This window comes from Eucyclogobius newberryi, unplaced genomic scaffold, assembly GCF_026437365.1.
Source record: "Eucyclogobius newberryi isolate DKJ021-1_F unplaced genomic scaffold, fEucNew1.0.hap1 SCAF_261, whole genome shotgun sequence".
Classification (NCBI taxonomy): Eukaryota; Metazoa; Chordata; class Actinopteri; order Gobiiformes; family Gobiidae; genus Eucyclogobius; species Eucyclogobius newberryi.
The window spans coordinates 78,758-96,538 of record NW_027315903.1 but is presented as its reverse complement, the minus strand read 5'-3'; the positions used below and the strand labels follow the sequence as shown (position 1 = coordinate 96,538).

General features: G+C 47.1%; 1 protein-coding gene across 1 annotated transcript in view; it reads right to left on the bottom strand.

Moving 5' to 3' along the window:
• Positions 1-305: 305 nt before the first annotated feature.
• LOC140372590 (NACHT, LRR and PYD domains-containing protein 14-like) overlaps positions 306-17,781 on the bottom strand; it is a 32,916-nt gene continuing 15,440 nt past the window's right edge. The window contains exons 5-8 of the mRNA XM_072459728.1: positions 15,455-15,631; positions 5,890-6,069; positions 5,644-5,820; positions 306-565 (exon numbers count right to left, since the gene is read on the bottom strand). Coding sequence (XP_072315829.1) covers positions 400-565; positions 5,644-5,820; positions 5,890-6,069; positions 15,455-15,631 — 700 coding nt within the window. The 3' untranslated portion in view covers positions 306-399. The remainder of the gene's footprint in view (positions 566-5,643; positions 5,821-5,889; positions 6,070-15,454; positions 15,632-17,781) is intronic.

The window sequence follows — 17,781 nt, the reverse complement described above, 5'->3', positions numbered from 1 at the left end:
CGGTCTGGTCGGTCTGGTCTGGTCGGTCGGTCTGGTCGGTCTGGTCGGTCTGGTCGGTCTGGTCGGTCTGGTCGGTCAGTCTGGTCAGTCTGGTCAGTCTGGTCGGTCTGGTCGGTCTGGTCGGTCTGGTCGGTCTGGTCTGGTCGGTCTGGTCGGTCTGGTCGGTCTGGTCGGTCTGGTCGGTCTGGTCGGTCTGGTCGGCCTGGTCGGTCTGGTCGGTCTGGTCTGGTCTGGTCGGTCTGGTCGGTCTGGTCGGTCTGGTCGGTCTGGTCGGTCTGGTCTGGTCTGGTCGGTCTGATCGGTCTGGTCGGTCTGGTCGGTCTGGTCGGTCTGGTCGGTCTGGTCGGTCTGGTCGGCCTGGTCGGCCTGGTCGGTCTGGTCTGGTCAGTCGGTCCCTTCTCAGATCGTCCAGACACAGTTCAGGTGAAGTCGTGTCAGTTCCTGGAGGTCAGCGGCTGTTAGACCGTTGTCCTTCAGGTCAAGCTCTTTCAGACGGGACGGACTGGACTTCAGCGCTGAGGCCAGAGACGAGCAGGACGAGCCGGACAAACTGCAGCTGTACAAACTGAAAGCACAGGACAGGGTTAAAGTACTTCAAAGTACTTCAAAGTACTGTGAAAAACCTGCCATCTTTTTGTTAACAAGTATTACATTTCTAAAGAGAAGAAGAACCTGAAGTCGATCTAATTTATATCCACATTTACCGTATTTTCTGCACTATAAGGGGCACGTAAAAGTCTTTAACGTCCTCAAAAGCCATTTGTGCGCTTAATATATGTTTTTTTTTCTGGTTGTGTTATTGACCGCAAAGATATTTTGTGTGGTACACGGTGTATACAGAAGATTTGGGACACGAGACGCCGATGCACGTCTAGATTTACGGTACTCCGGAGCCGGAAGTCCCAACAACATGGATGCAAAGCATTCTGGGAACAGTAGTCTACCGCTACACGCAACGCTCTGTCAAAATGTAAACAACATTATCCGTCAGGCACATCGCAGACACCTAAATAAAGGACCCCAAGAATCTTGGCCCAAGATGGCTCCTGCCAAGAGACCACTGGATCTGTCATATTATCGCAAGAAATGTGCTAAATGATCAGTCACCTGTGGTCAGAGGGCGGAGTCATCACTGAACTGCTGCATGACTCGAGAGGCTGGATCACATGACCAAAGAGATCAGGTTCTAGGAGCACTAGCGGCACTTTGGCTGCTTCTCTTTACCATTTGCGCCCGAGATGACATTAAAGCGGGACACGGGACGAAGCCTGTGCAAAACCAGGACAAACCACTGGTTTGGGAGAAATGCACCGGGACACGAGACGTCAAAAATTGAATTTAATGAAGATGAAGAATTTGGAATTTGTGTGTATTTTACTTGTTGCAACTGAACGAGGCTGGAGTTGTTGTGCTGCTAACGTGTCTGTTAGCGGTAGCAGAGTGTGTTGTGAATATGCTTACGTGTCTGTTAGCGGTAGCAGAGTGTGTTGTGAATATGCTAACGTGTCTGTTAGCGGTAGCAGAGTGTGTTGTGAATATGCTAACGTGTCTGTTAGCGGTAGCAGAGTGAACAATGTTGATCTGAGTGAGTTGAACGCGTTTAATAAAACTCAACTGACGGACGTATCCGTCTGTTTTGTTTATCTTAATGCTCTTCATGTATGGACCAGTGCACACGGTACACAATTAGCCGATGGTGCGCTTAATAATCCTGTGCGCCTTTTCGTGCAAAAAATACGGTATCAATGTGTTTTAAAACTATATTAACAAATTATGGAGGATGGCTTAACGAGCGCTGGATCTACACAGCCTCGTGTCTCATACGCCACATTTCCATTGGTTAAATTTAGATTGGTCTTTTCTTCAATCATGACGCGACGTACACAGTCATGACGCGACGTACACAATCATGACGCGACGTACACAATCATGACGCGACGTACACAATCATGACGCGACGTACACAGTCATGACGCGATGTACACAATCATGACGCGACGTACACAATCATGACGCGACGTACACAATCATGACGTACACAATCATGACGTGACGTACACAATCATGACGCGACGTACACAATCATGACGTACACAATCATGACGTGACGTACACAATCATGACGTGACGTACACAATCATGACGTGACGTACACAATCATGACGTGTACACAATCATGACGTACACAATCATGACGTGACGTACACAATCATGACATGACGTACACAATCATGACGTGACGTACACAATCATGACATGACGTACACAATCATGACGTGACGTACACAATCATGACGTGACATACACAGTCATGACGTGACGTACACAATCGTGACGTACACAATCATGACGTGACGTACACAATCATGACGTGACGTACACAATCATGACGTGACGTACACAATCATGACGTGACATACACAATCATGACGTGACGTACACAATCATGACGTGACGTACACAATCATGACGTGTACACAATCATGACGTGTACACAATCATGACGTGACGTACACAATCATGACGTGACGTACACAATCATGACGTGACGTACACAATCATGACGTGACGTACACAATCATGACGTGTACACAATCATGACGTGTACACAATCATGACGTGACGTACACAATCATGACGTGACGTACACAATCATGACGTGACGTACACAGTCATGACGTGACGTACACAATCATGACGTGACGTACACAATCATGACGTGACGTACACAATCATGACGTGACGTACACAGTCATGACACGACGCACACAATCATGACGTGACGTACACAATCATGACGTGTACACAGTCATGACGTGACGTACACAATCATGACGTGACGTACACAATCATGACGTGACATACACAATCATGACGTGACGTACACAGTCATGACGCGACGTACACAATCATGACGCGACGTACACAGTCATGACGCGACGTACACAATCATGACGCGACGTACACAATCATGACGCGACGTACACAATCATGACGTACACAATCATGACGTGACGTACACAATCATGACGTGACGTACACAATCATGACGTGACGTACACAATCATGACGTGTACACAATCATGACGTACACAATCATGACGTGACGTACACAATCATGACGTGACGTACACAATCATGACATGACGTACACAATCATGACGTGACGTACACAATCATGACGTGACATACGCAGTCATGACGTGACGTACACAATCATGACGTGACGTACACAATCGTGACGTACACAATCATGACGTGACGTACACAGTCATGACGTGACGTACACAATCATGACGTGACGTACACAATCATGACGTGACGTACACAATCATGACGTGACATACACAATCATGACGTGACGTACACAATCATGACGTGACGTACACAATCATGACGTAACGTACACAATCATGACGTGACGTACACAATCATGACGTGACGTACACAATCATGACGTGTACACAATCATGACGTGTACACAATCATGACGTGACGTACACAATCATGACGTGACGTACACAATCATGACGTGACGTACACAATCATGACGTGTACACAATCATGACGTGTACACAATCATGACGTGACGTACACAATCATGACGTGACGTACACAGTCATGACGTGACGTACACAATCATGACGTGACGTACACAATCATGACGTGTACACAGTCATGACGCGACGTACACAGTCATGACGTGACGTACACAGTCATGACGCGACGCACACAATCATGACGTGACGTACACAATCATGACGTGTACACAGTCATGACGTGACGTACACAATCATGACGTGACGTACACAATCATGACGTGACGTACACAGTCATGACGTGATGTACACAATCATGACGTGACGTACACAGTCATGACGTGACGTACACAATCATGACGTGACGTACACAGTCATGACGTGACGTACACAATCATGACGTGACGTACACAGTCATGACGTGACGTACACAATCATGACGTGACGTACACAGTCATGACGTGACGTACACAGTCATGACGTGACGTACACAATCATGACGTGACGTACACAATCATGACGTGACGTACACAGTCATGACGTGACGTACACAGTCATGACGTGACGTACACAATCATGACGTGACGTACACAGTCATGACGTGACGTACACAATCATGACGTGACGTACACAATCATGACGTGTACACAGTCATGACGTGACGTACACAATCATGACGTGACGTACACAATCATGATGTGACGTACACAATCATGACGTGACGTACACAATCATGACGTGACGTACACAGTCATGACGTGACGTACACAATCATGACGTGACGTACACAGTCATGACGTGACGTACACAATCATGACGTGTACACAGTCATGACGCGACGTACACAATCATGACGTGACGTACACAATCATGACGTGTACACAGTCATGACGTGACGTACACAGTCATGACGTGTACACAGTCATGACGTGACGTACACAGTCATGACGTGACGTACACAATCATGACGTGTACACAGTCATGACGCGACGTACACAATCATGACGCGACGTACACAATCATGACGTGACGTACACAGTCATGACGTGACGTACACAGTCATGACGTGTACACAGTCATGACGTGACGTACACAGTCATGATGTGACGTACACAGTCATGACGTGTACACAGTCATGACGTGACGTACACAGTCATGACGTGTACACAGTCATGACGTGACGTACACAGTCATGATGTGACGTACACAGTCATGACGTGTACACAGTCATGACGTGACGTACACAGTCATGATGTGACGTACACAGTCATGACGTGTACACAGTCATGACGCGACGTACACAATCATGACGCGACGTACACAATCATGACGTGACGTACACAGTCATGACGTGACGTACACAGTCATGACGTGTACACAGTCATGACGTGACGTACACAGTCATGATGTGACGTACACAGTCATGACGTGTACACAGTCATGACGTGACGTACACAGTCATGACGTGTACACAGTCATGACGTGACGTACACAGTCATGATGTGACGTACACAGTCATGACGTGTACACAGTCATGACGTGACGTACACAGTCATGATGTGACGTACACAGTCATGACGTGTACACAGTCATGACGTGACGTACACAGTCATGACGTGTACACAGTCATGACGTGACGTACACAGTCATGATGTGACGTACACAGTCATGACGTGACGTACACAGTCATGACGTGTACACAGTCATGACGTGACGTACACAGTCATGATGTGACGTACACAGTCATGATGTATGGCGATGTATAGTGATCAGTGCTATTAATTTTCGATTTGGAATCAAATCGGAGGAAAAGGATTACATTTTCCATTTGTTCACAAAGCCGAGTCAGATCCAGACAGTGGGGTTCAGTCATTTATTCACTACACATTTGGTGATGCTACAGCTGTAGCCACGGCTGCCGGGGGCAGTGATAGAAGCAAGACTGCAGAACTGTGCCATCGGCTCCAACAACACTGACTCACATTGACAAAAGGCCAGGTGAGTTAAGTGCTTTGCCTAAGGGCACAATGACTGCACTGGACGAGGACTCAAACCTCTGAGCCGATGGTCACATGACATTTAGAGTTTGTGAAGTGTAACTGACCTCAGCTTCTCCAGGCGACAGTCTGGACGCTGCAGAAACTCACACAGACGCTGGACTCCAGAGTCCTTCAGCCTCGGGTTCTCCCCCAGGTCCAGCTCTTTCAGGTGAGCGGGATTTAAGTTCAGAGCAGAAACCAGAGAAGAAGAGCTGCGCTCAGACAGACCGCAGCTCCACAGCCTGAAGACACAAAACAAACTCAAGGTCTCGCCCACGGTCCAGTGTCTGTCCGGACGCCCTCGCACTGACCTCAGCGCCTCCAGCCGACACTCCGGACTCTGCAGCAGGTCGCTCAGGCGCTGCACCCCGAGGTCCTTCAGGTCCCGATTCTCCCCCAGCTCCAGGACCTTCAGACGGGAGCAGGGGTTGGACTCCAGCGCAGACACCAAAGACGAGCAGCTGAACTCTGTCAGGCTGCAGTTGTTCAGTCTGGAGGAACATCACAGTGACAGGAGCGGCGTTTATGGACGTGTTCATGGACGTGTGTATGGACGTGTTTATGGACGTGTTTATGGACGTGTTCATGGACGTGTGTATGGACGTGTTTATGGACGTGTTCATGGACGTGTTCATGGACGTGTGTATGGACGTGTTTATGGACGTGTTTATGGACGTGTTTATGGACGTGTTTATGGACGTGTTTATGGACGTGTTCATGGACGTGTTCATGGACGTGTGTATGGACGTGTTTATGGACGTGTTCATGGACGTGTTCATGGACGTGTTCATGGACGTGTGTATGGACGTGTTTATGGACGTGTTCATGGACGTGTTTATGGACGTGTGTATGGACGTGTTTATGGACGTGTTTATGGACGTGTTTATGGACGTGTTTATGGACGTGTTTATGGACGTGTGTATGGACGTGTTTATGGACGTGTTTATGGACGTGTTTATGGACGTGTTTATGGACGTGTTTATGGACGTGTTCATGGACGTGTTCATGGACGTGTTCATGGACGTGTTCATGGACGTGTTTATGGACGTGTTCATGGACGTGTGTATGGACGTGTTCATGGACGTGTTCATGGACGTGTTCATGGACGTGTGTATGGACGTGTTTATGGACGTGTTTATGGACGTGTGTATGGACGTGTTTATGGACGTGTTTATGGACGTGTTTATGGACGTGTTTATGGACGTGTGTATGGACGTGTTTATGGACGTGTTTATGGACGTGTTTATGGACGTGTTTATGGACGTGTTTATGGACGTGTTCATGGACGTGTTCATGGACGTGTTCATGGACGTGTTCATGGACGTGTTTATGGACGTGTTCATGGACGTGTGTATGGACGTGTTCATGGACGTGTTCATGGACGTGTTCATGGACGTGTTCATGGACGTGTTTATGGACGTGTTTATGGACGTGTGTATGGACGTGTTTATGGACGTGTTTATGGACGTGTTTATGGACGTGTTTATGGACGTGTTTATGGACGTGTTCATGGACGTGTTCATGGACGTGTTCATGGACGTGTTCATGGACGTGCTTATGGACGTGTGTATGGACGTGTTTATGGACGTGTTTATGGACGTGTTTATGGACGTGTTTATGGACGTGTTTATGGACGTGTTCATGGACGTGTTCATGGACGTGTTTATGGACGTGTGTATGGACGTGTTCATGGACGTGTTTATGGACGTGTTTATGGACGTGTTTATGGACGTGTTTATGGACGTGTTCATGGACGTGTTCATGGACGTGTTCATGGACGTGTGTATGGACGTGTTTATGGACGTGTTTATGGACGTGTGTATGGACGTGTTTATGGACGTGTTTATGGACGTGTTTATGGACGTGTTTATGGACGTGTGTATGGACGTGTTTATGGACGTGTTCATGGACGTGTTTATGGACGTGTTTATGGACGTGTTTATGGACGTGTTCATGGACGTGTTCATGGACGTGTTCATGGACGTGTTCATGGACGTGTTTATGGACGTGTTCATGGACGTGTGTATGGACGTGTTCATGGACGTGTTCATGGACGTGTTCATGGACGTGTTCATGGACGTGTTTATGGACGTGTTCATGGACGTGTGTATGGACGTGTTTATGGACGTGTTTATGGACGTGTTTATGGACGTGTTTATGGACGTGTTTATGGACGTGTTTATGGACGTGTTCATGGACGTGTTCATGGACGTGTTCATGGACGTGTTCATGGACGTGCTTATGGACGTGTGTATGGACGTGTTTATGGACGTGTTTATGGACGTGTTTATGGACGTGTTTATGGACGTGTTTATGGACGTGTTCATGGACGTGTTCATGGACGTGTTTATGGACGTGTGTATGGACGTGTTCATGGACGTGTTTATGGACGTGTTTATGGACGTGTTTATGGACGTGTTTATGGACGTGTTCATGGACGTGTTCATGGACGTGTTTATGGACGTGTGTATGGACGTGTTTATGGACGTGTTTATGGACGTGTTTATGGACGTGTGTATGGACGTGTTCATGGACGTGTTTATGGACGTGTTTATGGACGTGTTCATGGACGTGTTTATGGACGTGTTCATGGACGTGTGTATGGACGTGTTTATGGACGTGTTCATGGACGTGTGTATGGACGTGTTTATGGACGTGTGTATGGACGTGTTTATGGACGTGTTTATGGACGTGTTCATGGACGTGTTCATGGACGTGTTTATGGACGTGTTTATGGACGTGTTTATGGACGTGTTTATGGACGTGTGTATGGACGTGTTTATGGACGTGTGTATGGACGTGTTTATGGACGTGTTTATGGACGTGTTCATGGACGTGTTTATGGACGTGTTCATGGACGTGTTTATGGACGTGTTCATGGACGTGTGTATGGACGTGTTTATGGACGTGTTCATGGACGTGTGTATGGACGTGTTTATGGACGTGTGTATGGACGTGTTTATGGACGTGTTTATGGACGTGTTCATGGACGTGTTCATGGACGTGTTTATGGACGTGTGTATGGACGTGTTTATGGACGTGTTTATGGACGTGTTTATGGACGTGTGTATGGACGTGTTTATGGACGTGTGTATGGACGTGTTTATGGACGTGTTTATGGACGTGTTCATGGACGTGTTCATGGACGTGTTTATGGACGTGTTCATGGACGTGTGTATGGACGTGTTTATGGACGTGTGTATGGACGTGTTTATGGACGTGTTCATGGACGTGTTCATGGACGTGTTCATGGACGTGTGTATGGACGTGTTTATGGACGTGTTCATGGACGTGTTCATGGACGTGTTCATGGACGTGTGTATGGACGTGTTCATGGACGTGTGTATGGACGTGTTCATGGACGTGTGTATGGACGTGTTCATGGACGTGTGTATGGACGTGTTTATGGACGTGTTCATGGACGTGTGTATGGACGTGTTTATGGACGTGTTCATGGACGTGTGTATGGACGTGTTTATGGACGTGTGTATGGACGTGTTCATGGACGTGTTCATGGACGTGTTCATGGACGTGTTCATGGACGTGTTTATGGACGTGTTCATGGACGTGCTTATGGACGTGTGTATGGACGTGTTTATGGACGTGTTTATGGACGTGTTTATGGACGTGTTTATGGACGTGTTTATGGACGTGTTCATGGACGTGTTCATGGACGTGTTTATGGACGTGTGTATGGACGTGTTCATGGACGTGTTTATGGACGTGTTTATGGACGTGTTTATGGACGTGTTTATGGACGTGTTCATGGACGTGTTCATGGACGTGTTTATGGACGTGTGTATGGACGTGTTTATGGACGTGTTTATGGACGTGTTTATGGACGTGTGTATGGACGTGTTCATGGACGTGTTTATGGACGTGTTTATGGACGTGTTTATGGACGTGTTCATGGACGTGTGTATGGACGTGTTCATGGACGTGTTTATGGACGTGTTTATGGACGTGTTTATGGACGTGTTTATGGACGTGTGTATGGACGTGTTCATGGACGTGTTTATGGACGTGTTTATGGACGTGTTTATGGACGTGTTTATGGACGTGTTCATGGACGTGTTCATGGACGTGTTTATGGACGTGTGTATGGACGTGTTTATGGACGTGTTTATGGACGTGTTTATGGACGTGTGTATGGACGTGTTCATGGACGTGTTTATGGACGTGTTTATGGACGTGTTTATGGACGTGTTCATGGACGTGTGTATGGACGTGTTCATGGACGTGTTTATGGACGTGTTTATGGACGTGTTTATGGACGTGTTTATGGACGTGTTTATGGACGTGTTCATGGACGTGTTCATGGACGTGTTTATGGACGTGTGTATGGACGTGTTTATGGACGTGTTTATGGACGTGTTTATGGACGTGTGTATGGACGTGTTCATGGACGTGTTTATGGACGTGTTTATGGACGTGTTTATGGACGTGTTCATGGACGTGTGTATGGACGTGTTCATGGACGTGTTTATGGACGTGTTTATGGACGTGTTTATGGACGTGTTTATGGACGTGTTTATGGACGTGTTCATGGACGTGTTCATGGACGTGTTTATGGACGTGTGTATGGACGTGTTCATGGACGTGTTTATGGACGTGTTTATGGACGTGTTTATGGACGTGTTTATGGACGTGTTCATGGACGTGTTCATGGACGTGTTTATGGACGTGTGTATGGACGTGTTTATGGACGTGTTTATGGACGTGTTTATGGACGTGTGTATGGACGTGTTCATGGACGTGTTTATGGACGTGTTTATGGACGTGTTTATGGACGTGTTCATGGACGTGTGTATGGACGTGTTCATGGACGTGTTTATGGACGTGTTTATGGACGTGTTTATGGACGTGTTCATGGACGTGTTTATGGACGTGTGTATGGACGTGTTTATGGACGTGTTCATGGACGTGTTCATGGACGTGTTCATGGACGTGTGTATGGACGTGTTTATGGACGTGTGTATGGACGTGTTTATGGACGTGTTTATGGACGTGTTTATGGACGTGTTCATGGACGTGTTTATGGACGTGTTCATGGACGTGTGTATGGACGTGTTTATGGACGTGTTCATGGACGTGTGTATGGACGTGTTTATGGACGTGTGTATGGACGTGTTTATGGACGTGTTTATGGACGTGTTCATGGACGTGTTTATGGACGTGTTTATGGACGTGTTTATGGACGTGTTTATGGACGTGTGTATGGACGTGTTTATGGACGTGTTTATGGACGTGTTCATGGACGTGTTTATGGACGTGTTCATGGACGTGTGTATGGACGTGTTTATGGACGTGTTCATGGACGTGTGTATGGACGTGTTTATGGACGTGTGTATGGACGTGTTTATGGACGTGTTTATGGACGTGTTCATGGACGTGTTCATGGACGTGTTTATGGACGTGTTCATGGACGTGTGTATGGACGTGTTTATGGACGTGTGTATGGACGTGTTTATGGACGTGTTCATGGACGTGTTCATGGACGTGTTCATGGACGTGTTCATGGACGTGTGTATGGACGTGTTCATGGACGTGTGTATGGACGTGTTCATGGACGTGTGTATGGACGTGTTTATGGACGTGTTCATGGACGTGTGTATGGACGTGTTTATGGACGTGTGTATGGACGTGTTTATGGACGTGTGTATGGACGTGTTCATGGACGTGTGTATGGACGTGTTTATGGACGTGTTTATGGACGTGTTCATGGACGTGTGTATGGACGTGTTTATGGACGTGTTCATGGACGTGTGTATGGACGTGTTTATGGACGTGTGTATGGACGTGTTTATGGACGTGTGTATGGACGTGTTCATGGACGTGTGTATGGACGTGTTCATGGACGTGTGTATGGACGTGTTTATGGACGTGTTCATGGACGTGTGTATGGACGTGTTTATGGACGTGTTCATGGACGTGTGTATGGACGTGTTTATGGACGTGTGTATGGACGTGTTTATGGACGTGTGTATGGACGTGTTCATGGACGTGTGTATGGACGTGTTTATGGACGTGTTTATGGACGTGTTCATGGACGTGTTCATGGACGTGTTTATAGACGTGTTCATGGACGTGTGTATGGACGTGTTTATGGACGTGTGTATGGACGTGTTCATGGACGTGTTCATGGACGTGTTCATGGACGTGTTCATGGACGTGTTCATGGACGTGTTCATGGACGTGATTATGGACGTGTTCATGGACGTGTTTATGGACGTGTGTATGGACGTGTTTATGGACGTGTTCATGGACGTGTTCATGGACGTGTTCATGGACGTGTTCATGGACGTGTGTATGGACGTGTTTATGGACGTGTTCATGGACGTGTTCATGGACGTGTTTATGGACGTGTGTATGGACGTGTTTATGGACGTGTTCATGGACGTGTTTATGGACGTGTGTATGGACGTGTTCATGGACGTGTTTATGGACATGTGTATGGACGTGTTTATGGACGTGTTCATGGACGTGTTTATGGACGTGTGTATGGACGTGTTCATGGACGTGTTTATGGACATGTGTATGGACGTGTTTATGGACGTGTTCATGGACGTGTTCATGGACGTGTTTATGGACGTGTGTATGGACGTGTTCATGGACGTGTGTATGGACGTGTTCATGGACGTGTTTATGGACATGTGTATGGACGTGTTTATGGACGTGTTCATGGACGTGTTCATGGACGTGTGTATGGACGTGTTCATGGACGTGTGTATGGACGTGTTTATGGACGTGTTTATGGACGTGTTCATGGACGTGTTCATGGACGTGTTTATGGACGTGTGTATGGACGTGTTCATGGACGTGTTCATGGACGTGTTTATGGACATGTTCATGGACGTGTTTATGGACGTGTTCATGGACGTGTTCATGGACGTGTTTATGGATGTGTGTATGGACGTGTTTATGGACGTGTTCATGGACGTGTTCATGGACGTGTTCATGGACGTGTTCATGGACGTGTTTATTGACGTGTGTATGGACGTGTTCATGGACGTGTTTATGGACGTGTTTATGGACGTGTTCATGGACGTGTTCATGGACGTGTTCATGGACGTGTTCATGGACGTGTTTATTGACGTGTGTATGGACGTGTTCATGGACGTGTGTATGGACGTGTGTATGGACGTGTGTATGGACGTGTGTATGGACGTGTTCATGGACGTGTTTATGGACGTGTGTATGGACGTGTGTATGGACGTGTTTATGGACGTGTTCATGGACGTGTTCATGGACGTGTTCATGGACGTGTTCATGGACGTGTTTATTGACGTGTGTATGGACGTGTTCATGGACGTGTTTATGGACGTGTTCATGGACGTGTTTATTGACGTGTGTATGGACGTGTTCATGGACGTGTGTATGGACGTGTGTATGGACGTGTGTATGGACGTGTGTATGGACGTGTTCATGGACGTGTTTATGGACGTGTGTATGGACGTGTGTATGGACGTGTTCATGGACGTGTTTATGGACGTGTGTATGGACGTGTGTATGGACGTGTTTATGGACGCGTTGCACCGCAGTTATTTTATGACTTGGTTTACGGATTTTTAAATGAAATATATTGAACAGGCGGGTGAAATATAAATATAATTTCAATTTCAAAAGATTTTTCTCCCTTGTTTACGTAAACAAGGGGGGGCGACGCCCAGGGGAGTGTAACAGTAGATTTAGCCTGTTTTACATGGGTAGAACAGACTCTTCTAAGTGTGCAGCCTTAAGTCACGGCAAAACGCGCTGGAGAAAATGTGGTAAAAGGGTTTAAAATGTGTATTTGCGATATAAATGAGTTAGCGCTGCGCGTTCTCCCGGGGCCGCACAGGGGCGGAGCCGCACAGGGGCGGGGCCGCACAGGGGCGGGGCCGCACAAGGGGCGGGGCCGCACAAGGGGCGGGGCCGCACAAGGGCGGAGCCGCTCCGTCTCTCACTCCCGCAGGACTTGGACGAAAAATTGCTTCACGCGCTCTTATCTTTTGACTTGATGCCGCTTTTTACATTTCATTTTATGCTATTTTGCGTTGTCGGCGATACTTTACAAAAAAAAAAGATAATAATTTATTTTATTTATATTGTAGAAATCAATCATCTAAGTGCGGCGGATCCGTAAACCAAGTAATAAAAGAACTAAGGCCTTAAGTACGACACGGGCCTTTTGTCACTAAGAGCCACATTTCATTTTGCGTTGGCTTTAGATTGACAACAACGGCACATGTGTTTGTTGTTTTCCTCAATGCTCTTTTAAAACTAAATAAAACGTTTGTAAAAGTTATCATAAAGACTAAAATTTGGATTTACAGTAGATATGTTTTGTCATCTAAACTACTACTAATACAAACTAAATATAAATATATTTAAAAGGAGAGGAAACGAGATCCATGTCCATGTGTTCCGTCCCAGAGCCTCAAACCACAAACTCCACATCCAAGAAACTGAAGCAATGACAGACAATTTGCACTTAAAATAAGATGTACCATATTTTCCGGAGTACAAGTCAAACTGGAGTATAAGTCGCACCATTTTAGAGAAGAAAATACATATATGAGTCGCATTTTTGTGGAAACTTAGTTGATAAAATCCAAGACCAAGAACAGACATTTCATCTGTAAATGCAGTTTAAAATAATAACATTAGAGAACATGGTGAATAGGTGTACGTATGCTAACGCTAAAACCTTCAGCTACATGAGGTATGCTAACGCTAACACCTTCAGCTACATGAGGTATGCTAACGCTAAAACCTTCAGCTACATGAGGTATGCTAACGCTAAAACCTTCAGCTACATGAGGTATGCTAACGCTAACACCTTCAGCTACATGAGGTATGCTAACGCTAAAACCTTCAGCTACATGAGGTATGCTAACGCTAAAACCTTCAGCTACATGAGGTATGCTAACGCTAACACCTTCAGCTACATGAGGTATGCTAACGCTAAAACCTTCAGCTACATGACGTATGCTAACGCTAAAACCTTCAGCTACATGACGTATGCTAACGCTAAAACCTTCAGCTACATGACGTATGCTAACGCTAACACCTTCAGCTACATGACGTATGCTAACGCTAACACCTTCAGCTACATGACGTATGCTAACGCTAACACCTTCAGCTACATGACGTATGCTAACGCTAACACCTTCAGCTACATGACGTATGCTAACGCTAAAACCTTCAGATACATGACGTATGCTAACGCTAACACCTTCAGCTACATGACGTATGCTAACGCTAACACCTTCAGCTACATGACGTATGCTAACGCTAACACCTTCAGCTACATGACGTATGCTAACGCTAACACCTTCAGCTACATGACGTATGCTAACGCTAAAACCTTCAGCTACATGACGTATGCTAACGCTAACACCTTCAGCTACATGACGTATGCTAACGCTAACACATTCAGCTACATGACGTATGCTAACGCTAACACCTTCAGCTACATGACGTATGCTAACGCTAACACCTTCAGCTACATGACATCACTAAATCCATTGAATTCTTCTTCCTCTGTGTCACTTCTAAACAACTCCACAAACTCCAGCGGAAGAGGAAGTGCAGATTCTTCTTCTGCGTCGCTTAAAGCCTAGAGCGCCCTCTAGTGGTTGTCAGTGTGAAAATAATGAACAACATCACATATAAGTCGCTCTGGAGTATAAGTCGCACCCCGGGAAAACTATACAAAAAAAGGTGTGATTTATAGTCCGGAAAATACGGTAACTGCACAGTGCGCTGACCGGGCCCTGCTTAACTGCACAGTGCGCTGACCGGGCCCTGCTTAACTGCACAGTGCACTGACCGGGCCCTGCTTAACTGCACAGTGCGCTGACCGGGCCCTGCTTAACTGCACAGTGCACTGACCCGATGACCTCCAGTGGACAGTCCGGGCGCCGCAGCAGCTCGCACAGGACCTTCACGCCGCAGTCCTTCAGCTCCGGGTTGTTTCCCAGCTCCAGATCCATGAGACGTGAGGAGTTTGAGGTCAGGGCAGTGACCAGAGCATCACAGCACGACTCGGTCAGACCACAGGCCCAAAGTCTGTGACAAGAACCACAACCACAGTTTGTTTAAGGGAAATGAAACCGCTGCAGCGTCGACAAATATTCAGGATGAAACTGAAGCACAACAACAGTCGTTTCTATAAAAAGCTGTTTTTTGGATTACATCCTGACAATCTATTTGCTTCTGATCCGGGATTGATCCACGTGAGTGTTTTTGAGTCGATACCGATATTTCAATATTTGTCTTGCTGTCGAGGCCACAAATGATGCAAAATGGACTTTTTCTCTCATTTAACCTGTTCTAACATTGTTCCTCATCAAATACACACCTGGAGTATGTTATGGACATACTCCCCTTGTGTTTCAGTCTAAATGTCCAGATACTAAATGTCCCCCCCCGTTGTCCAATCACAGGACATGCTGAGATCAACATTGTGTTGTTATGACAGGACAAAGAACAATTTATCTGTTCTGAAGCTGATCTGTCAGGACCATGTCCCATTTACTGGTGTAACTGGTTTGTTTACTGTAGACGTGGCATTATTCCTGGTTTGGTATAAAATGTGTGTTTCCTGTTCTGACTTCACTGGACGGGACTCCTGGAGGGACGGGACTCCTGGAGGGGACTCCTGGAGGGGACTCCTGGAGGGACGGGACTGCTGGAGGGACGGGACTGCTGGAGGGGACTCCTGGAGGGACGGGACTCCTGGAGGGGACTCCTGGAGGGGACTCCTGGAGGGACGGGACTGCTGGAGGGAGGGGACTGCTGCAGGGACGGGACTCCTGGAGGGGACTCCTGGAGGGGACTCCTGGAGGGACGGGACTGCTGGAGGGACGGGACTGCTGGAGGGGACTCCTGGAGGGACGGGACTGCTGGAGGGACGGGACTGCTGGAGGGGACTCCTGGAGGGGACTCCTGGAGGGACGGGACTCCTGGAGGGGACTCCTGGAGGGGACTCCTGGAGGGACGGGACTGCTGGAGGGACGGGACTGCTGGAGGGACGGGACTGCTGGAGGGACGGGACTCCTGGAGGGACGGGACTCCTGGAGGGGACTCCTGGAGGGGACTCCTGGAGGGACGGGACTGCTGGAGGGAGGGGACTGCTGCAGGGACGGGACTCCTGGAGGGGACTCCTGGAGGGGACTCCTGGAGGGACGGGACTGCTGGAGGGACGGGACTGCTGGAGGGGACTCCTGGAGGGACGGGACTGCTGGAGGGACGGGACTGCTGGAGGGGACTCCTGGAGGGGACTCCTGGAGGGACGGGACTCCTGGAGGGGACTCCTGGAGGGGACTCCTGGAGGGACGGGACTGCTGGAGGGACGGGACTGCTGGAGGGACGGGACTGCTGGAGGGACGGGACTCCTGGAGGGACGGGACTCCTGGACAGAGTTTGACTTGTGTGCCCTTTTAAACTAAATAATGCTCATGATTGGACTAAACACAACTCTGCTCAAACCCACAACAGTTTGAAACACATTAGGTTTTCGTGGCACAGGTTCAAATCCTGTTTGTGATGCCAAATGGTCATGTTATTGTCAAACCAGGAAGTGTGAATGCCACGTTTACAGTAAATAAACCAGTGAAAGGTCTTGACAGATCAGCTTCAGAACAGATGAATTGTTCTTTGTCCAATCGTAACAACACAATGTTCACCTCAGGACGTCCTGTGATAGGACAACGGGCAGAGGACATTTAGTATCTGGACAGTTAGTATCTGGACTGTTTTTAACTCCATAAATCCGTGTGCTGAGGCTTTGAAATGTGCTGAAATGTTTGTCTTAAATTGTGTGTAATTCCCTCTGCAGCCAGGAGATGGTGGCAAAACTCAGTCTGATACAAATCGAAATGTAATTTTGTTTGTAATAACCTTTTTGTTTTAGTTCTGAAACATGAGATGCCAAACTAAAGGAACTAAAAACATGTTTAAAGGCTGAAAACAATCAAATATTATGCACAATATTTGTCCTTTAAGCCCACAAATCTGTGTTACTTTATAATAAACTTAATTAAAAATAAACAGAATGTATTTATGTATAAAATCCTCTGTTGCATGATAAATATACAGCTGTTTATTTATTTTAATTTCACTTCTATTTCCATTTCCACTCATGAGTATGAGCAAAAAGACAAATCTGATGCTGAGGACAAAAGACGGGGACCGAGGAGGAAAAGTATCTGTGCCGA